Source organism: Serinus canaria, chromosome 2, assembly GCF_022539315.1.
Source record: "Serinus canaria isolate serCan28SL12 chromosome 2, serCan2020, whole genome shotgun sequence".
Classification (NCBI taxonomy): Eukaryota; Metazoa; Chordata; class Aves; order Passeriformes; family Fringillidae; genus Serinus; species Serinus canaria.
In genome coordinates, this window is record NC_066315.1 from 6,194,685 (window position 1) to 6,217,876 (window position 23,192).

General features: G+C 41.2%; 1 protein-coding gene across 6 annotated transcripts in view; it reads right to left on the minus strand.

The window, feature by feature from the left end:
- Window positions 1–624: 624 nt before the first annotated feature.
- The window catches only part of XYLB (xylulokinase), an 83,692-nt gene continuing 61,124 nt past the window's right edge, over window positions 625–23,192 (minus strand). For 4 of the 6 annotated variants that reach the window (XM_030229648.2, XM_030229633.2, XM_030229642.2 and 1 more), the window contains 5 exons: window positions 16,534–16,592; window positions 12,137–12,151; window positions 11,942–12,029; window positions 8,525–8,619; window positions 625–909 (listed from right to left, as the gene is read on the minus strand). In XM_030229648.2, coding sequence (XP_030085508.2) covers window positions 826–909; window positions 8,525–8,619; window positions 11,942–12,029; window positions 12,137–12,151; window positions 16,534–16,592 — 341 coding nt within the window. In that variant the 3' untranslated portion in view covers window positions 625–825. The remainder of the gene's footprint in view (window positions 910–8,524; window positions 8,620–11,941; window positions 12,030–12,136; window positions 12,152–16,533; window positions 16,593–23,192) is intronic. The other 2 variants (XM_030229649.2, XM_030229637.2) reach the window with 1 other exon arrangement.

Consider the following 23,192-nt stretch of genomic DNA (forward strand, 5'->3'; position numbering starts at 1 on the left):
GTAACCCCAAGCTGGTGTGCAGATGGAGTAACCCTGCTTTCTGAAGCAGAAAGGAGGTGTATGAAAGTTCCCATGTTTGGTCTCTTGTTTTTTTGTTTTTTTGGTTTTTTTTTAACAAAACTGATGTCAAGTAAATCATTGCACAGTGGTGTCTGTATCACAGAAGATCTCTGTGCATTCCACAATCTATAAACCCTGCCATATCATGCTTTATCACACAACAGGCTTTCCATAGTATCATGTGACAAGAATTTCCCTTCTCAGAGGATCCCAGGGAGACTTTTTAAAAAAGACTTTAATCAGCCTACTCCACATATTAAAGAAAGATGGGATTAAGTCAGTGTGCTTATGCTTTCTGTGTGGGCAAAGATACAAACATCTCCAAGTTACAGATGAACAGAAAGATAGTCTCAAAACATTTAAGCAAGAGAAATTAAGGAATTAAGATACTTTGCTAGACAGGTATGCAGAGGATGGCACGCCAAACACTTGGAATCAAAGCTGACAGATATGGGTAGAGTGACTCACATGCATAAGGAACTTGACTTTGTCACCCAGCTCTTCTGAAACAGCAAGCACAGTCTGAAAAGTACCTAAGAAAAATTGAGGCTACAAACACACAAAGCAGTATGATGCTTTTTTAATCAGGTTTTCAATCACAATGTAATTTTTTCCCCACCAACACACTCAAACACAGACATTTAAAAATTATTTGTCTACAAAGAGGAATGAAATGATTTAAACAGCTCCAGTAAATTCCGAGCAAATCTCTTCTGATCTTCTCCTTGGGAGTCTGCTCAGACAACATATAAATTTTATTTGCTTCTATTTCACAAGACAAGAAGAGGCTGGGTTGTAGATAACCTTCTGTTCAAGCTCAGCATATCTTTTCAGAAGTGGACGATAGAGCTAAAAAGGAAAAATAAATAAATATGTCTAGTTGAAAAATTAGATTTTTAAGTTACACTGTAGTTAAAAAGCATCTTCAGACATGAAAAATGCAGCATCTTCACAGGTACCTGAAGGTTTGGGCTGTTTTTTCCCCAATTTGCTCATGAAAGTGCTGCAGAGTTTTCCCTCTTTAAATGTCACAGTCCTTTTTACCATCGCCTTTACAGCTTAATTTTATGACATGCACAGGTTGTTCTTATTGTGACTGGGTTCTTGCTATAAGCAGAAGCCATTACTTCCAGCAGAAGCAGCTCAGCTAAAGTCACCTCTCCCAGTGTGACATGCCCCCTCAGTAATAGCTGTGCTAATCACCCAGGCAGAACTCCTGTCCTTGCCTCCCTCCACTGCCCCAGGATGGATCACTGCCTCTGTCCCCTCCTCTGCCTCAATAATCACCCCACTGCACCTCCAGCACAGTCAGCTGGGTCCTCCTTGGCCAATGTGCTGACCAGGGACTTCTAAAACACACCTCACACTCCCTCTCAGACTCCTGTATTTGAGCTGCTTCTCTACTGCACATCTGAGAAAGCCACATCCTTTCCCATCCACAAGCTGCTCCATGGCCATGTTCCTTGCTCCCCAGGCCCACAGGGACAAATGCAGACCCAGCTTCTATCCACAGCTACACCAAGTATCTGAGTAGCTTGTTTGTATTTTCCCAGCTAGAATTTTCCAGCAGTTTTTTAGGTACAGTATTGTTACAACCATAAAAAGAAGAACCAAGACTCAAATGTGTTCAAAACCCCAGACTCGGACACATCCTGCACTTTCAGATATGGGTGAGATCCATGACATGAGAAACCCTGAGTAAACCTCTGCTCTGGCTCCAACCAAAAACTGAACTTCATCCAGATCTTGGAGATGCACCTTTCTCCTTATCTCCTCCCTTATCTGTCCCTCTAAAAAAACCAGCACTGTGACAAGCCATACCAGGAGAGCTTTGCACATTTGCACAAAGAAGGGAATGCCATGAGCAGGGTCTGGTACAGGCTTGAGCAGTCCCTAGGAGGATGCCATAAGGTCACATCCCTGCCACAGGGAATCCTAGAGGCTGCCAGTCTGGTCTACAAGCCCTCTGCACTGACTCATAACCAGGGCAGCCTCACTCCTGGCTCCAGGTTCAGGGAGGTTATAGAACCATAATGAATCACAGCCAGCAAACTGAATTACTGCTCTCATCAGTAAGAGAGATCTAGCATTTCAATGTGGTTTATCCTTGTCAGGACAGCCAACAGCAGTGTGTGTACATGTATGAAAAATGCAGGAGGAAAATGTTTTGGGTGTAAAATATGGGGAGGTAGTAGGAGACCAGCTACTCCCTGGGCAGGTCTCAGTACAGTCCTGCAGTAGCCTCAGTGTCTGTAACAGCCACACTTTCCTAGATTAAAAAAAAAGATATCACAAAGTTTTCTCATCTAGGAAATAGAAAATGGTGAGGTTTTGTTTTCTGTTTCAACTCATGGCAAAATACCCAGATTTTATGTTTCCCTTCTGCTGAATGATAGTTTAAGATAGAGCAGTGAAAACTGGATTAATCTCTTCATTCCCATTTCCACCTCCCACAACAGCAGGTGCAAGTGACTTAATGGATACATTCTGCAGATGGATCTAGTTTTGACCAACTCCTTCCTTTTTACAAACCAGATGTTAGAGAAATTAAAGTTTCATTTCTACATTTCTATAACAGATTAAGATTATGAAGGGGTAGAAGAGAAGGAGCATCCACAGCAAGTGGAAAGAGACACTGTTCCTTAGAGAAAATGGTCTTTAAAGCCATCTCACAGTGACTGAGTCTTACAGTGTCTTCCACTGATTAAAGCAAAGAATCCTCCTCATTCCTGCCTCTGCAACAGACTCACTCAGTGACCCCAGGTCAGGCATTTAACATGTGTGTGCCCCAGCTCCTCTTCTCCACAGGACTGAGATCCTGGAGGTTTATGCAGATTTATGGGGTTAGAAAATAAAATGCACCACTATTATGAACTGTCACATTACTCAGCATGGTATTTTTAACTAACTACATGAGGGCCTGGAGGGCTCAGAGAAGTACACATATATATTCTTTTCATGTTCCCCAAGAACATGAAAATATTGCTCCCATTTCTGGTAAATATGCACATCAGAGTAAACAAAACATTGAGCAGGCAACTATGGCTACACTGGGAGTATCAGTATTTCAAATAAAACCGGCTCCTCTATTCACTGAAGCATCTGCAATGAAGACTGGCTATTCCTTACTTCACTGTTCTGTAAATTTGATAAGTGCTAAGTGCTTCTCAGCAAAGATTCAGCACAGCAAAGCTGCATTGCTAAGTGAGCTCAGGCACTGAAAAAACAGGCTCCATATTATTTGCCCATCAGTATTTTTACAAAATACACACATTTACCAGAAGGCTGGGAAGTATTATTGTTAATACATCACTCTAAATTAAAATGTGTCAAAATAAATGAACAACCACATTTACTGACACAGTTTCTTTTCCTGTTTATTGGGCTTAAGCACTTAGTTTGCTAATTGAGAAAATTCAGGCATTTGCAATAAGCTTCTCAGCCATTAGTGTAAATGAATCCTGCATTATGGACCATATGAAAAAAAACTGCAAACAAATAGTCAAGAATATTTCCTGTACTCTATTCCTGTTCTTTGGGGTAAAAAGCTGTGCAGCTCAGAGGGATAAGCAAAGCCCTAAATTCCTCCTCCTCAGGGAATTTGGCTGTAATACCACCAGTAGATGATAGCTGATAAGTGCAGCAGTACCACAGGCTTTTCACAAGCAGTATTTTTCATGCCAGCTGAGGTTTGGGGCTGGAGCAGTGCAGCTCCCATGAAACACAGAGAAGAAAAGCCAAACAGCACCAGCCCAGAGCATGGCCTGAGTGTGCACCCAGGTGTGCCTGTGGAAGGTGAATCTCCACTTCTGTCATGACTGAACCTTGGGCAACTCCTCCTGTGCAGTTCTGGGAGCCTCTTTCCTGAGGCAATTATAGAGATGCATTCTTATAATTGAGGTCCAAAGGGACTAAAGGACTCTCAATAATGCATAAAAACCCAAGGACATAAATTCCCTCTCTGCCACAGCCTCAAAGCTAATCAATCAAACCATGATATTTAATAAAAGTAATTACATGTATCACAACACAAACCTTATTATTGTCCATAATTTAATTGTCCTTGCTTAATTATGGCCCTTTCTCCAGCTTATCTTTATAGCCTACTCCACAACGTTGACAGTGCTCTGACTGTTTCATTTACAAACCCTAAACTTCTCTCCTGGGACAATTTGGTCACATTCTGACAGTCCCACAACTGAAGAAAATGCTAATGATTAATAATACATTATAGCAGGGAATAATTTAACTTGCCCTCTCTGAAAAATGCATTTGTACAATGCTACCTTGTTCTCTAGAAAAAAAATCAAATGTTTCATCCTGTTACTACATCTCACCACATTACCAGCCCATGTACTCAACTGGGCTTTTACTGTTTAGATTGTCCCTGCCACCTTCTAAGAGCAAAAGCAGCTACAAATTATTTCTACAAGTGACAATCCACATGGATCCTCCTGTCTCCTGCAATGCTCTGTTAGCCAATCACTGGAGCAATTCAAAATTTACAAATCACAAAGATGATGCTGATGATTATCTAATTTTAATCTACCCAAGTACATTTAATCTACCCTGAATAGATTAAAATTAATCAGTCTCTCACAAACACTTGCTGCTTTTGCTATGTTCCTTTTTTTTTTAAACCAAAGTCAAATTAGTCATAGAGATTTGCTTAAGAAATCAAGGGTTCTTTTATTTTTCAAATCATAGCAGTTGTTCCCTATTCTTAACAGAGAAAGAATAATCATAAAGCAGAAACAATAAAAGAATGTTCTGAAATACTTTGAAGACTTCTCCAAGGAATCACACCTGAAACAATTACATTCTTTATTTCAGATATCCATTCTGCAAGCCTATCTTAATCAGTTTTAAAAATTATTGGCTACACAAATCACCTTAATTAAACTTCTATCAATACCTATTATATTTTTGTGGTTGTATTATTATTACCTACTTTGCACTAAATAACCAACCTAAACCAATTCTAGAAAACAACCTCCCCCCTCCAAAATCTAACTCAACAAAATATAATTATTTTAAATCAATAAATAGGTCATTATAACCTTCCTGGGTAATAGGGTCATTTCTATAAATCCACCCACTTACAAGGCAATTCACCAAAGTCAAGAAAACCTGTTAGGTTTACATTTTCCCTTCCTGAATTTTTGCAAGATTAATACATCTCAGCAGAGTCAATAATGCAATCAAAAATCCCACATCCAGAGGTAGGGAGCTGCTCTGTGCCTTCTCCCTACAAAACCCCACAGGATAATATCACAACCAATCTGGCACTCTGTCACACAGCTTGTGTAAACACAAGTGACCAACTCCCAGACAATCATGTTCTCTCTCATGTTTTATTTTTGCCTAATTAACCAACTAGCCAACCATCCCTGTTTTAATAGGTTACTAAAATAGATCTGAATTCTAATGCTAAAATAACAGATTACTTCTGTCTGTTAGCATCTATTTATTGCTCTAGAATCTCCTGCTTATTTTTGTCATGCTTAGTGGTTCTGATTAATCTTTTTCCTCGGGGAAGAGAGGAGGCCCCAAAGAGGTGAAATGACTCTTTAATTTTTGCTATGCTGAAAAAAAGGAGGAAGGATTAATCAGATTAACCCCACAGATGACTGACTTGACCTAGTCTGGTTGAGCGAGTGACCAAGGACTATCACCACAGTGCTTCCCACCAGATCACCTCCTGACCCATCTGGGTATTGACAGAATTAGAAACAAGCTCAGATTAATACCCCTATGCTACAAAAATACTGGGAAATCAGGTTCAGCTGAGAGACTTGGGGTCATAGCCACAGAGAGGGATTCATCCTCTTTGAAATGGTCTCCTCAAGGCACCATGGTCTGCTGCAGGACAAAGTCACATTGTTGCCAGGCAAGTTGGAACTTTTGAGACTTCAGTTTCCACTAACTACTGATTCATGGCCCACCACAAGCCCTGTGTTCCCCATCTTGTGACTTTATTCTATTTTACCTGCCCATCAGTTTAATTGAACCAGAAGAGCTGCTTTGTGCGCCCTGCCCTTGCTTTTTAAAATCACATTCATTATCACAAATGAGCCCTCAGAAATCAAAGAAAAGCTTTTTGCATTTTTGGTTCCTGGAAACCCCTGCTGTGGGCACAGGCCTTGGCAAGCAAGGAGAAGCTACATCAAACTGTCCCATCTGACCTCTGTCTATAGGAGGTTTCCCTCTCTCCAATGATCTAACACGTTGTCTCCAACCTATACCAGGAAGAAAGGATGAAACCAGAGCAGATTGCTGTGTTATGACCTGTTTTTTCTCCACCCTGCCAAGATCTAGCTGTAGCTGTCCAAAAAATGTAAAGAAGTGGTTGGGGGAATTTCACATTGGTGAGCCAGACTCTTTCAGAAGAGCTCCTCAGCAAGACAGGACTTAACCTCGGGATGACTTTGAAGTTTATAAAAAGAACTATCATTTAAGTGAAAGGCTCTAACATCAACAGAATGAAATTGGATGGACAGGGAGATGCAGCCCTGTATGAAACAGAATCAAACTGACTCATTGCATTATGAATTTTTACTGCACTGTTCATGCTAGCACACTGTATTACTGACAGGCCCTCTGGCTTTCTGCTGTTTCACAGCCATGAAAGTAGCCAGGGAATCCACCATCAACTGCAAAATTATAAGGCAGGAAGAAAAAAAGAAATGGTGTGGAATATGTAATTGCAAGAAGCTGATTTTAATGGAATGAGCAGGAAAGCTAAGCTAAAGAGCAGGAATGGTTATTCCTTCCCATGCTGTTTGGCCACTGCCTCCCTGTCATTCATTCCTATTTACTGGGGCAACAATTCACTACTGCACATAATTTAAAACCAATAAAAGAGATGTGCAAGCAGAGCCAGGTCTAACCATGAGGAAAAGGAAAGTATTGAGAAGGAACTAATTAACTCTTTTAGCTTCCAGGCCATTCTATGCAGAGAGCAAAACAGAAAGAGGTATCTGAATTCCCCGGTGATCTCTCCAGTCAGGTTTGCTTGGCCCCTGCATGGGTACAAGGGGCTTGCAAGGCCCCTGTGAGTGACAGCTGTGTTCTCTGCCCTTGAGTTTTCTAGCTGAAGCAGCACCAGGGGGTCAGAAGCAGGTCTCTGAGCACTCCCCAGCTTTTCAGCACACAGCATTTTGGGGAGGAACAGGGCAGCGACGTGAGGTTGAATCAGGCACCAGGGAGCTGCTCCTGTGGTGTGCTCCCTGCAGAGAGCTTCAGCTGCAACACACGTGGCACAGGCCACTGCTGTTAATTATTTTATCTTTTAAAATGAGGGGGGAAGGTTGAGTAAATGAGATCAGATCAATCAAGTTTAAATTATTCAATGTCTTAATATTTCTGAAGGGGACTTCTATTCGATTACTGAGCTCCTCCGTCTCAGTTAATAATTAAATAATATGCTGGCAGGCACAATGCAGCATGATCATTTCTATTATTACTCATGATGATATCTGGTGCTCCTCTACACATGTAGCTGGGAGTTAGTAGTTTTGGCAGATCATTAATTTCCCAGTTTAAATAAAAGCTTTAAAACCTTGTTGCCTGGCCACTTCCAAATCTCATAAATGGTGGAGAGTGTAAGGCTGTGCTGATGTAAAAGAAGCTTTTGCACAGCTGAAGACCTTGGTGAGATCCACCTTTGTTATTTAAACATGTGTTCTCCAGGAATCTTGCTATGTTGTATTGTTTATTTATTACTGGGCATTACATTTCAAAAGCTGTCGTAAACTGAAGCCTTTGGCTCAGAGTGAGACGTGCAGGGCTGCACTGGGGAGCCTGAGACAATGATCCCTTCCTTGGTTTTACAAGGGCTGGAATCACATAGTTACCAACAAAGGCTCTCTCCTCTTTGTCTTTGTGGGCCATAAAGCACAAGCCTCACCTTCAGACGTGCTGAAATCCACAGGATGGGCATAGCACCAAAGAGCTGTGCCTACTGAGCCCTCCCAGCTACCATGGGTTCAGAGGAGCTACCAGTGATTATAGACAATTGCTGAGCACTGTTTACAGACAGGAAAGTTTTTTGGAGATGTTTTCCAAGAAGCCAGAAAGCACAATCACCACCCTTTTGTCCATGCTGCTTGCTGCAAACAAGTCCAGATTATTTTTTCAGGACTAAGAGTTACAACCTGACTGACCTTTTTCCAAATTCAATCTATTTTATGACTTTTTCTGTCCCTTAAGGAAGATATTTTGCTGTCTGATCACACCTTGTTAGGAAAATTCATTCTCACAGACCTGGATGGTGGGATCAGATTATTGCATCATTACAGCAATGAATACTTCTCAAAATCCAATCTGTCTTTACAAAAAGGAGTAAGAAACGTGTAACCAAGTGTTTCCTAAATTAATTTATTTTACCAGAAAAATTAGCAGACCACTACATTTTGAAGCAGACTCGAAATGAAAAGAAAATGGTATTCCCAAACTTGCTCACCTCCTCAGCCCCTGGGGTGGGTGTAACAGCCAATCTGGGCTCTGGTGCTAATTTCACAACATCAGCCAAGGACACATTCCTCTCAGCTACAAGTCCTGCAATGAGAATCACAATCCTGATCAATGCAAAAAAAAAAAAACACCATGAGGGATGTGCCTTGACTCCCTGGCAAATTAATACATTATATTGATCTTCCCTGGTCAGGTCAGCATTCAGGATTGAAGGATAAATGGCAGAAGATCTTACATTCCTATGAGCTAGCCTGGGAAGCGGGGACTCTGTGATTGAGTTTTTGCCAATCACTCAATTCATACCCTGGGGAACAGGTAAGCAGCAGACATGCTACTCAACAACATCAGTAATTATTTATGGTTACAACAGTACAGTAAACAGCAGTGAAAATAGGTGGAAGCAAGGGATTCAAGGACAAAATGTGACTAAACATAAAAATGAAGAGAAATGAAAACACTTTTAAGAAAATATGCTGCAAATTATTAAATACCTTTATATGTAAGGAAGCAGAATAATAGGGGAGCTCTGCTAAAACAGCATTTTGCTTTGTGAGCCAATCACAGCACTCTAGGAGCTCCCTGCACACCTGCTAAGAACCCCAGGCTAACTGTGAAACACCCCAGATGCACATTGCAATATTATTAAAGAGCCCCTGCCATCAGTATTTCATTTATATTAGCAAGTCCTCACTTTTCCTCAATTCCTTTGCCTGGCCAGGAGTAAGGCAGCTGAAAGCATCAATCAAAAATGCCATTTAGGAACACACACAGCAAACCCCCTGGGGCTGGGCAGGCAGAGGATGTGAGCCCAGGAGTCCCTCCATCAGCACAGCAGCCGAAATCCTCGCTCAAATGCTCTGTCAGCCAAGCCTCCACATCTCATATGCCAAGCTGGCAGAGGGAATACACATCTCACACACACACCAAATATCTGGCAGAAGGAATACACATCTCACACACACACACCAAATACCTGGCAGAGGGAATGCACACCTCACACACACACCAAATATCTGGCAGAGGGAATGCACATCTCACACACACACCAAATACCTGGCAGAGGGAATGCACACCTCACACACACACACCAAATATCTGCACCAAGTTGAATGGTGGCTCCACATTTCACACCCATTCAAGGACAAGGAATCTGCCTGCAGCATTCAGTGGTGGGAGGCTTCTGAAGCGGAGGGCAAAGTTTGAATATGAAGAAAAACAGTTGGGAAACTCAGCCCACAAGGTGTAAAAAATGTCTTCAAATATAAAAATAATCCAAGTGTTTCCACTGTCCTGCAAAAGCCTGCTTGGCCTGACAGAATCCTTGTGCCTTTTCTGGAGGTAAAGAGGAGAGCAGGCTGTGTGCATTAAACACAACAATTCAGGATTTGGTTGTGCAAATTTTCTGTGCTGTTTTCAAATGCAAGAGATCATGTAGTCTTTAGATGCTATAATGTGACAGCAGAATTTGCTTCCAAAATTAAAGCTTGGCTGATTTCTTCTGATGGCTGGTGCTATCTTCTCCATGCTTGTTGCAATCCCGTGGTCTTACATGAACTTGTAGAAAAGTCACCCATGTCTTAAGGCCCAAATCCTAAAGATTCAAATTTTAAAAACTGAGGCTAACTGAAGTTGACCTAAACAAGGACTTCCACACTCCTTGAATTGTTTAGTTGTAAGATATTAGAAACCATTTTAAAATACATGGATAAAAATTCATGGTTGGGATTCAAGTCTTAAATACCTGATGGCTCACCCTTAACACACTCCCATATGCATTAATTAATAAGTTAATTAACATGTAAATCCTGGGGCTTGACTGTTATATTACAGTGAGTGATGTAGTACAGCAAGCAAGATGACTGGTCAGCCTAAGAGTATCCCAAGATTCCTGCTTTTACAAGAGGAAGTGCATGGAGCCAAGGACACCTTGCATATCATTCAACTTGATGTTTAAAAGCTGGAAGATAAATATAAGCTTAATATTGGCCAGCATTATTACAGGTCTTGCTGTCCCTGCCCTCATTGATTTCTTTGTTGGGATCAAGTTTTTGCTTGGTTTGGCCATTTCAGCAACGCAGTTTGCAGCCCAGTCCCCAAACTGGCGCAGCAGGCTGCAGCACCACCTTCAGCTGGCTGTGTTGGATGGATGTTCACCAGCACCTTCAGCTGGCTGTGTTGGATGGATGCTCACACCAGCACTTTCAGCTGGCTGTGTTGGATGGATGCTCACACCAGCACCTTCAGCTGGCTGTGTTGGATGGATGCTCACACCAGCACTTTCAGCTGGCTGTGTTGGATGGATGTTCACCAGCACTTTCAGCTGGCTGTGTTGGATGGATGTTCACCAGCACCTTCAGCTGGCTGTGTTGGATCCAGCACTTTCAGCTGGCTGTGTTGGATGGATGCTCACACCAGCACCTTCAGCTGGCTGTGTTGGATGGATGCTCACCAGCACCTTCAGCTGGCTGTGTTGGATGGATGTTCACCAGCACTTTCAGCTGGCTGTGTTGGATGGATGTTCACCAGCACCTTCAGCTGGCTGTGTTGGATGGATGTTCACCAGCACCTTCAGCTGGCTGTGTTGGATGGATGCTCACACCAGCACTTTCAGCTGGCTGTGTTGGATGGATGCTCACACCAGCACTTTCAGCTGGCTGTGTTGGATGGATGCTCACCAGTACCTTCAGCTGACTGTATTAGATGGATGTTCACCAGCACTTTCAGCTGGCTGTGTTGGATGGATGCTCACACCAGCACTTTCAGCTGGCTGTGTTGGATGGATGCTCACCAGTACCTTCAGCTGGCTGTATTAGATGGATGTTCACCAGCACTTTCAGCTGGCTGTGTTGGATGGATGTTCACCAGCACTTTCAGCTGGCTGTGTTGGATGGATGCTCACCAGCACCTTCAGCTGGCTGTGTTGGATGGATGCTCACACCAGCACTTTCAGCTGGCTGTGTTGGATGGATGTTCACCAGCACTTTCAGCTGGCTGTGTTGGATGGATGTTCACCAGCACTTTCAGCTGGCTGTGTTGGATGGATGCTCACCAGCACCTTCAGCTGGCTGTATTGGATGGATGCTCACCAACACTTTCAGCTGGCTGTCACACGGATGTAACAACTCAACATGTGAAGGTCCTAGACCTGCCCTGGACAGTACCAACACTTCCCACACCCCATCCCTTGGTTGAGAAGCAGCCACCAGGCTCGGAATTACAATGTAAATTATATTCTCTGCCCTAATCCAAGTGCACTAAGAGCAAAAATCCCTCTTTGACCTGTGTGACCTTCCAGTCGGATGCACCAGCTTTACTCCCCCCTCATACCCAGTAACGCTAATCCCAAGTATTATCCAAGTGAAATTAATTTCCCTGACTGCTCACAAGAGTCTCCTGGCAGCCTTACCATGGATTGCTCTGTAAGCACTTCCCAGACAAGCAGAGTTGGCCGTGTCGATGGTGAACACGGGCGCATTGAACACGTCAGACAGGACCTGAGGGGCACCAAAGCATCCATGAAACACAAAGGGAAAAGGAAATCCTTCATCACTGCTGAGGAAAACAAGCAGCCGTCCCAAGCCCCAGCCAAGCCCTCAGGTACCTGTGGAAAGAAGCACTGCAGGCAACAGTGAGGCCTGAACTTGTCACACCCCAGGGTATTGGTAATTCTGAGCTCCAGATGTAACCCTAGCCAGGAAATGAAGTCCCATTTCTCTCCAGATCTCTTGGTTGCATTCCAGAGGAGCCCTGGTTCAACCATCATTCCTTCAAAGATCACACAGTCAGCCCATGCTAAAGGCTTATGTCAGGGCAAGGAGAGCTGCTCAGGAGCCCACAGCTGGAGCCTCTTTGCTTCCACCCTGTTGAGGCTGATTCAACTGGGAAGGAGAGAGAGAAGAACCAGTCATGGCTTCTCAGTTCTAAACTGGGATAAAAAGAAACCTCCAGCAACACAAAGGCCTGCTAAACCTTTCTTCTTCATCTCCACCATTGCCATCCTATTAGGATCAGCAGAGAGAATGACACAGGAGCTGATTACATAGTCTCTAAATTTACCAGTCTCCTGTTTTTAAGGGAACCTTAGCTATGATGATGTATTGAGACATTTGGCTTGAGTGATACGAATAAAATTTTACAGGCAAAGAAATTATTATGGTATCCAACAGATACTAAAGTTATTTGACCACACATCAATTCTGCATTGAAATCAACACCATCAGAACCTCACATCTGCTCTTCCCCACAGTTTAGGTTTAGAAAAACAATACAGAATGGTGAAAATTAAGACCTATTTGGATAGGGACATAGGAGGTTTAATAATTCCTTCCCAAAAACATTGTTAACAAATGCTTTCCATTTTCATGGAAAATCACTTCTAGGACTGCAGATGCCTCTCAGGCTGAGCAATGCAAGAACCAGGAAACAATTCAGATATAACCTGTGCTGGTTTTATTACTTTTGCTAAAGGGAAAAGTGTCTCCCCTGACTTAAATCCATACAATTGAGTCTAAAATAAAGCCAGAATGTCCAGAACTCCAAACCATTTGGATTAGTGCAAGACAACCCTGATCCTGGAATTTATATTCCTGCTGTGGATGGACCCCAGGGCTTCTTAAAAGATGACTAAGAAATTCAATCCATATCATCTATAGAAACATATAGTACATGGAATTTCTAAAGGATTTTTATTTCTCTGAAATTTTGTGGAGAATCTTCAAGTCCAAACCATTGAAAAATCACTGATTTTCACAATTTATATGAAAGTGTCTGTTTGCTAACTAGAACCCAGTGGAAGCCTGAGCTTATACACTTAAAACTGTCTTCTGGTAAGCCAGAAAGGTCAGGATTGGCTAATTTCATTTGCAAGTAAGCACTGAGCAGCACATGAGCTTCAGTGCTAGAGAACAAATGAAAAATAAATCATGATCATCTATTAAAAAGTACTCTGGAAATTGTAAGGTCACAGAGCTCTAGTCCCACAACCAATCCTACCAGCCAATGCTACCACTTTGTTTCAACACATTCCCCTTCTACATCTTCACCTCATCTCTAGCAAGCATTTCTTGTCTTAAGTTTAAATTGGACAATTTTTTTTTGTATCTCTGAGGAGCCTCATACTCTATACTGATTGCTAAGAAGTGCTGTAATACTGCTAATAACATTTAAACAATTTCACAAATAACATTTTTTACGACAATTATAAAATAAAAGTTATTCAAAGTTCATCTATTTGGTGTCTCTCACAAATAATTTAAAAAGAAACTGTTAGAGGTTCTACTGCTTAAGATAATCCACTGTGTTCCATGTGGTCATTAATCAAGCACCACATATGCTATAAAAAGCTTCCTGGAACTGTGAAGAAAGCTGCCCTACTAATTTTTTTTTTAACAGATTTTCCTAAGTTGTCTCCTTTGTGGTGTAAAATATAGGAGTTCCTGAACGTTGATTAATTAAATGATAGTCCTTTGTAGCCCTGGAACAAATTATCCAAAATTGACCATGATAAGGGTGGAAGCTGTTATTCTTTATGCAACTGATATGGTTTCTGAGGTTTTGATTAAATTAAAAAGAAAGATCCAATTAACCAGTGATTGAATTAAGTGAATGACACTGTATTGATCATATTATTTTAAGGCTCTTCTAATGAGTTTTAAAACCAGCTGAATTGTTATACGTGAAGAGCAAGCACCCCAGCCACCACTCTCCCAATCCCATGATTTTTCAGCTGTGTCTGTTAACAAATTATGTATTATAACTTTTGTTTCTCTGCCTTCATTCCACAGCAAGGAGATCCTCCTGGCACACAAACTGAAATACAGCTTTAAAAACAAACTCATCTATGAATCCAGTGTTTCCTGATGCACCCTTAGCAGAATTACTCCTGTAAGGACCAATGTTTTAAGCAATTAACAAATCAGTTAATTTTCCAGTGTCACATTCTTAGGCAAAGTAACCAAAGCAGATGAAGAGAAGTGACATCTGCAGGCAAAACATGCCAAATTTGCTGCTCCCCAATCAGCTGCACAAGCAGCAGTTACACACACACGTGGTTTAGATGCCTTAGGAGAAAAACACTTTTTGCTTTTTTGCTCTCCAACTCCCATTTAATCCAGCTCAGGTTTTGTGGAGCAGAGAATTGACTGCAATTGTCAAAGAGAATGGTGTGCAGCTGAGGCTGGCCCTGACTCTCTGGAGCTGATGGGAAGGGATTGGAATCTCCAGAAGACATTTCACCCTCTGTTCACTATGTGATAGATGAATAATGTGATGGCTGACTCTCACTATTAAATGGCAAATATCATATGTAAGTTTTATAGATTTATTGTGGGAATGTGCCCCTTGTTGAAGGAGTGACAAAACTATTCTTTGTCCTTTTAAAAAGGAAATAAGCCCAGAAGTTTCTCTCCTTGATTAGGTGAAAAAGGCATCTCATAGGACCCAGAGGACTTCACCTCAAACTTAAAGATAGCTAATTAGACAAGAGCCAAAAAGTCCCACCCTGAGCAATTCACTAAAAAAAGGAAACAAAGAAACTAATCACTTTTGTGAGGTGTTTTACCAAGGGCAAGAAAGCCTCCTGCACCTAGATCAGTTTTTCTCTGTAAAAAGTTTCTTATTTTGCCTTTTATTAAAATTTATAGTTGCTTTATTCCCTCCTTGCATTTTTATCACAGGATGCCCTGGGTACTTGGGATATTTGGGAGGGTGGGCTCGTTACTGTGGCAATCTGGCCTTTAATCAAGATGTAAGAAAGTGATCTCCACTGGACTGCAAAGAAGGAGTCAATGGACAAGACTTTGGGAGGGACTAAAGGGTTTAAAGTTTTCCCATAGTGGGGAAAAATCTAAATACTAAAAACCTAAATACTCCTGGCACTGTATTATTTTCTCTATTCAATCTTTTGTTGTATTTTTTGATAAGGTTTCAATAAACCTTTTAAATATTTGGAAGTGAGTATCATTTCTCACAACCATCACCAGTGATAAGACCTGGCCCAAGATTAGAACTTCTGGTGCACATGTCTACCTGCAGGGCAGTGTTGGAGCCTGTGGTTAAAGGGGAGCTTGTCAAGGCAGCCCCCTGGAGCCCAGAGAGCTCCTGGGATCCCCCAGAAGGTGACTTACACTTGTTAAGTTAAAACACCAACCCAGATGGGTTTTTGTTGCTTTCCTCTGCACTACAACAGACAGGATCTCCCCTGACTTACAGGGCTGACAGATCATCACCAGACATCCCACCACAGCTGGCTGGATGTGGGCAGGATGAATCCCAACCCAGATGTCTCTCTCTGTGCTGTCACAGCCAGGTGAGTGGCCTCTCACTGGTGGTGAGCAAGGCTCTGCCAGGTCTCAGTGGGCAGAAGCAGAGAGCACATGGTTCTCTGCTCTCCACACCATGGATGAAGCCTCTTATCCAGGCTGGATGTGCAGCAGCAGCAAAAAAAGAGGTTGGGAACAAACAACAATCCAAAGTGTGGCCTCCTCCCAGCAAATGATATGATGCTGATAAGTAACACAGAGGCAGGGGGTTGAGGTTTGTATGAGAGTGTTTGTTTGGTTTTGTTGTTGGGTTTTTTCAATGTTTACCACCAGCATAATTCCCCTTCAGCTGAAAGAAACCAATGGTTCAACTTTGACCTGAATGACAAAAAAAAAAAAAAAAAAAAAAAAAAAAAAAAAAAAACCTCAGATATTACATAAGTTTGTTTGTGATTTCTTTGCTGATTGATTTAAGTGATGAGACCTGGAAATCACCAGTGCTTCAGATAGACATTCACAAAACCAGTCAAGTGTGAAAAAACCTCTAAGTTCAATGTAAAATTAGCACTGGGCTAAAGGTTTTCACACTAAACTTGAAGAAGAACCCCAAGACCTGCAGCAGATTCACAATTCCATCTCCACACCTCCCTGTGCAGCTGCAGTGATTTGGATCCAGTACAGCAAAATAAAAATGGAGATGCAACTACAAGCTTAGTTCAGTACTTAATTTTCTACTTACCTGTAGGATCTTTTTATTGTGAGATGCACCACCAGTAGCCAAAATCCTTGTTCTAGGCACTGCAATGCAACAAAAAGTACAAGTCAGACTGACAGTGCATATGGTCAAGATTTGTGCTGCTGGGCCAAGTACAGTGAGAACAAGGAGGTGGGAGCCAGGGTTCTCTCTCTGTACCTCTAATTTACCTTCTGTAAAAAAGGAGATAACACTAATTACCCACTTTTCCAAGGCACATTAGAACTCTTCCTTAGAAGAGGCAGCATAAATATTGCAGATCTATTATTATTGTAGTGCTATCAATGTCAGGGAGATTTGCAAAGGAGATAGAGAGTAAGAAAGGCAGTGTTATTATATTACAGCTCTGGTTTGAGGTCAGATTGGTTTGGCTCATAGCTGTATATATACAAACTGACAGATAACCTTTAAAATCAGCAGTATTTTCCAAACTTATCTCCTTGTGACGTTCACAGTCAGAGTTCACTGAAACCTGGGCAATCCCCACGCGCTCTAATGACAAGGAAGTGTCTCAAAAGGCAATTAGAGATGGTCTAAATCACTTCACTAAAATAAAAAATATCTGAGTCTTCATCCAGTGCAAACCCACAGCTTTGGGGGAGTTAAAAAATATATCCTGTGTTCTTTAGGCTTAAAGAAACCCATCCTTTCTTCTGCATTCCTGAATGTCTGCTTCACCATTTATTTGTGTATGGCAGGCAACAAATCACACAGCTATCCACAATCACAATTCAGCAAGGCATTCCAAACATAAATAGTCCAAATGTTCTCACTGAAGTTCTTCAAAGGCTTAAAACAAAATAAAATGCATAAACACTTTGATTTCATACATTAAAAAAAAAAAATCTAAACACTTAATTACCCTGATTTATGACAATAATAAGTGATACCATCATGTATACCCTCCCAAAAGGGAAATTTCACGGTGGTTATTGTTTTGTTATCTTAACTTCCTTTTTAATAAATGCTAAAGATAAATTATTTCTCACAAGGCAAAGTTGAGCAACTTACACTGATGCCCTAAATAACTTATTGTCATTTATCCTTTCAAGTATCTTAATGACAAAAGCCCTGAAGACAGAATTAAAAATAATCAGAAGATGCAGCTTACCACCCCATTTCCAGACCTCCATCTGGGTGCTCAGGTGGAGCCCAAGACCCAGACAAAGCATTGCATGGGGGACCCTATTTAACTGATAAATTTAATTTTATTTTCCTCTTTGGAGGATATTCGGTGATGCACAAATTGGGTTTTAAAAGCCATTAGGATCTCTGTCAATGTCAGTAAACAAATAAAACAAACAGCAGAGTGATTCCTCAGGGAAAACAAGTTTCAATTATACCAACACAGAGTGACAGATTCCTGCCAAGATTATCACAACAACATAATAGCACAGAAACCAGTGAAAAATAACTAGTAAGCCTCTGTTCCTAGAAACCAAACCAAACTCTAAATTATTTGCCTGGTAGTCACAGTTCTGTCTTGCTAAACCTTGTTGAGAATATAAATTCTTGCAGAACTACCACATCCAAGGTGAAAACACCACGTTTCAGAGACAGACAGCAGGACAGGATGAGAAACAGACACACAGGCTACACTTCCCAGCAGCTCCAACCAAAGAATAAGCCAGGCTTGGCTCTCCAGTGCCTCTGGAAAGGGGCCCCTGCTGGGCTCCCACCATCAGGAAAGAGCAGTGGGCAAGATGAAAGTGGCAAAGCCAAAGAGCACCCACTCCTGTGAGAGCAGCAAACACAGCTCAGCTGCCTCCTGCACTGCCATCTGCACACCAGCTCTGTGACTCAGGGCTCTGCTCCACAACCTCCCAAATGTTTGCACTGGGAACCCAGGAATGGACAGGACACTTCCTCCTTGCTAGGTCAGCACCTTCAGGTTTTGGCTACTTTATAAATTCATGCCATCATTGTAATTCAAGCAACTTCTATATCAATAAGTTATCAGAAACATGGGGGCAAATTTACAGTGCATTTTCTATTTAACACAGGCCCCACACAAGTAAGCATTTACCCCACTCTCAGTTGAGTTAGGTGTCTTCCAAGAGGCCAAACCAGATCTCAAGTCTAAAATTGTTCAACATGCTGCTTTCTGCACACCCACCTTAATCCAGACTAATTCTTTTGCAGCAAAATACCAAGAATTATTTCAGAATATACCTAACCTACTCGATAAAAGAAGCTAACTTAATTTTCACTGTGAAGTTGCTAACATTGGTTAGCCAGCTCATGTTCTAAATTGGATCCACTCATGAGTACAGACACCCACAGACACACAGTAAAAGCACCCAAAAACCTATGGCTGAAGCTACATCAAGAGCAAAACCATTCATTCTCCTCCTCTTTGAGTAAATAAGATGTCTCACTCCACTGAAGCACATCCCAGAGGGTTACAGCCAAGTGAGATTTAGCCACCACTGTGGGATGACAGACTCTGAGCTGCTCTACAGGTGGGACTGATCCATCCAGGCCAGATGGAAGCAAAATTCCAGGTGAATGTGGTGCTCTGCACGTGGCCAGAGCTGAGACAACATCACTCCTCCTTGAGTTTCAGTCCCTTCTTACAGACAAGGGTTAGGTCCCTAAAGAACTACTGGAATTTGCTGAATTTTAAGTTTACTTCTTATTTCAGTCTCTCTCCAAAGAGCAAGGAAAATACATTGATCACTGATTTCAAGGATTGTCTTTTTAATGCCAATAGTGTGTGCTTTACTGAAGAGTGGACATTTGCTCTGAGATGTGTAATTGGATACATCTTATAAATAAATAAAGCAAGCCCATCATTTATGTATAAAAGGCATTAACAGAGACATTGTTCATCCATCACCAGCAGTGTTCTCAGCCAGCTGTGTTTGAATCTGTCAGGAGCTACCATCCATCCCCTACAGCACTGCACAAAGAGAACTTCATTGTGCTACTAAAAAATCCCCAATAACACTAGCAAACATAATTCAAGAATTCAATTCTTTAACAGATGAGAGAATCAGATTTAAACATCTTTTAATTAAAAGCTCCCTGCATACTACCTAACCAACCAGTTTACTTCCTCCTTATTGAAAATCTAATTATTTTTTAGAGAGCTGATGCTGAATTTTAACCCTATCTAGAAAGAGTTTGCAGCTGCACATGGCACAGTGTTGTTCTGTCATATGCACATCTTCTGGAGAGTTATTGTTTTCTGTGGAACCTGGTGATTAACCTAAAAAAATAGAGTTAAAATAATGGTTCCCACTGGACAGGAGAAGGGAGGAAGCCCCAAGTAAAGAAGTTTGTTTATGTGGGAAGTCTGACCAAAAGGCACTTTCCCACAAGGCTGAGAAGGCAGCACGCTCTGTGCACATTACCATGCACACAAAATACTCATTGTGCCTTCCACAGAGATCCAGCACGAGCTGAGTGATGTTAAAGTTCATCTCCTGTCTCTTGCTTTCAGCCAAAATATTGCTTTTATTGAAAGGTACATAGGGAAAAGAAAAAATCTGTCACTGAGAATAGAAGGAAACTATAATGATATATGTTCAGCATTGTCAGTGGTCCCAATAAAACCACAGTCCTGCATCAGTGTATATTTACAAACACAGAGGAGGGGCAGGCACTGATCTCTGCTCTGTGTGACAGTGACAGAACCTGAGGGAATGGCCTGAAGTTGAGTCAGGGGAGGTTTAGGTCAGATATCAGAAAAAGGTTCTTCACCCAGAGGGTGGTTGGGCACTGATCAGGCTCCCAGGGCAGTGGTCACAGCACCAAACCTGACAGAACTCAAGGAGTGCTTGGACAATGCTCCTGTGAACATGAGGTGTCTCTTGGGGAATGTCCTGCACAGGGGCAGGAGTTGGACTGTGACCCTTGTGGGTCCTTCCAACTGAGGGCATTCTGTGACTCCATGATGATAAATACAACTATGAAGAACAATAATTACACTGCAAACCCACACCCGTCAGAGGGGTAACGCTGATAATTGCCACCAAAAGTCTTCTGCCACACCATTGGTGCAGGGAGACTGGAGGTTGAAATTCAGCCTCCTGTCCTACCAGGAAAGGGGCAGATCAGGCTGGTGACAGATCCAGATGCTGAAATTGGTGGGATGACTCCTGACCTCAGGGCTTTTGGCTCTTGCTGTATTTCAGCAGGACAGAAACAGCGTGTCTGTGTCACTACAGAATTTTGCTGGTTCATGCACCTCACAGTCCAAAACCAGAATTTGACCTTCCATTTTGAGGCTGAAAACCCTTCAACTTTTTCATCTAAATTTTCAGTGCTACCCACAGTCCTGGTTTATACCCCAAACTCCAGGCACATGCTGACTTTCAAAACTCTTAAATGACAATTCCAAGAATTCATCCAAACAGCTTCATAACATCTCTCTCATCACAACTGAATCCATAAATAAAACAGAACAATAGAACATGTACTCAAAAAGCAGCTGATTATGCACATGAACCCACGCCAGTTTTAAGCATGATTGCAAATAACTGCAATTTACAATTTGCAAGCAACAAGAAAAGCCCCTCCTTTATTTCTCTGATTAACTTCAAAGACTATAATTTTTTTAAACAGTATTTGCTAGCTTTTCATTCAAGAAAAAAAAAATATATGGGTTTTTTTTGTCCCATTTATCAAACAAATATTCCAAAATCATCCTCCTTGCTTATTAACTCTTCCAAAATTCATGCTAATCTTCTTTATTCATATAAAACCACTGAAATTTAACTCCTGTTATGGTAAAAGATTGCTCTTATCTAAACCCTTTGTAAATATGGCCTTTTATGTCCCTGAGACTTCTAGGACTGGGTCTAAACAATATCTACATGAATGAGGCAAAAGTAATGCAAACTGGGATGTACCCTTTTTCTCCTTTTCCTTTTTAATTTTGACAAACACAAATGCCCAAGTAAAAGCCATTCAATTTTTTTTTTTTTTTTAATTTTTTAGAAGAGTTTGTGACTTTCACTTTGAAGCTGCAGCTAATTTATTACTGACAAAAGCAAGGCAGGTTTGCCATAGAGGATGGTTGCCTTTTGAACTGGCAAGTGAAGAAGTTTTCATTTCTTTTGTAACATGCTTTAATTTCACTGAGGGTTGCTCAAATGTTTGTCAAGAATTTTCCAGACACAAAATTTAGTCTTATTTTTTAAATGCAATGCCTGGGGAAGAAAAACAACTTTTACAGATAAAATTGATCATCAGCCTCTAAGGCCACTGTAGTAGAGCTACCATTAAATCAGCTGTAATTCAACAGAGGGGAGAAAAAAGCCTGGATTTTCTCAGCAGCAATGACAAATTTGCCTAATATTCTCAACATTTATGCTACTTACACAGATAAAGTCTCTACAGTGATGTGGCGGAGACCAGGCATGATTCTTCTTGCTCACACTGCTGCAAGGCAAGAATGACACCACTAAAATGAGCAGAGGAGCAACAACCAAGCTGAAACAGAGTTAGGGGAACATTTTAGTAACCAAGGCTCATGTGCCACTGAGAGTCACAGGCCACCTTATGTTCTCAAGAAATTGCTCTTCAGGAAGATGTCAAATTTGGCTTTCCTAAAACCTTATTTCAATCAAGACAAAATTTTAGGATTTCAGAACCTGAAGTTTGAAGACACCAAATCACCTCATTGAAAATCCTCCTAGTCTAGCTCAGCTCAGAGATTAATTTAAAATTTAATGTTGACACAAAGCCTTCTTCTTGATGGATTTCAGGAAGAAATAAACAAAGAAAGACATGCACATAAATTACCTCTTAAGAGCAGTTTAAATGACTGCAGATCACCCCCAAAAAACCCACACAACCCAAGAGGTACCCCAGAGGAAACAAAATCTACTCAAGATACAATTCAGCTTCATTGACTGCAGCAGAATTATACTGCAGGGAAAACTTTGGTACAAGAGTGGTAAAGACTTCTTTGGGAACAAGCAGATCAATAGTCATAACCTTGTTATAACATATACATTGAAGCTGGCAACAAGGCTTCTGAAATGTTTGCAGTTCTTGTACAAATACAGCAGAGCTGCAATTGCTTATCAATTCACAGTGATTTTTAATTTTTTTTTTTTTTTAGACACAGATCTCTATTTGGCAGAATATTATGATGAAGCCTGGGAGAAATTCCAAAGGTAAGGTTTAAAAAAAAAATCCACAACTCAGCACTAGAGCCTACAGCAAGGGGGGGGAAAAGCAGCAGATTCAGACAAATAAATTTTGTATATAAAGGATGAATATTTTGGAAAAATATTTCTCTAAAGCTTTTAAGGAGATGGAAGAAATGGCAGAGGGGTTGGAACTAGATAATTTTTAAGGTCACTTCCAACCCAAGCTTTTCTGTGATTCTATGAACACTTAAAATCTGTTTGGTCAACACTGAAAATATATGGGGGAAGTCTTCTCCTGAAGACATTAGTACTAGAAGCAATTTAATGAACTTTGCTATCTTTTGTTCATTTAATTTCTAGGTTCTCAATGAATTCATTAAAGAAAAAATAAGTAACATATTTCATCAAGTAATAAGGTAAAAAGGATTCACATACCAACGTAATTGCTTACATCAAGTTTAATTTCTTTGGTTTTTGGCCACTCAGTTTTCCTCTTTTGTTACCCAAAGTTCAGATAGCATAAGAACTGTGTGTTGGGGA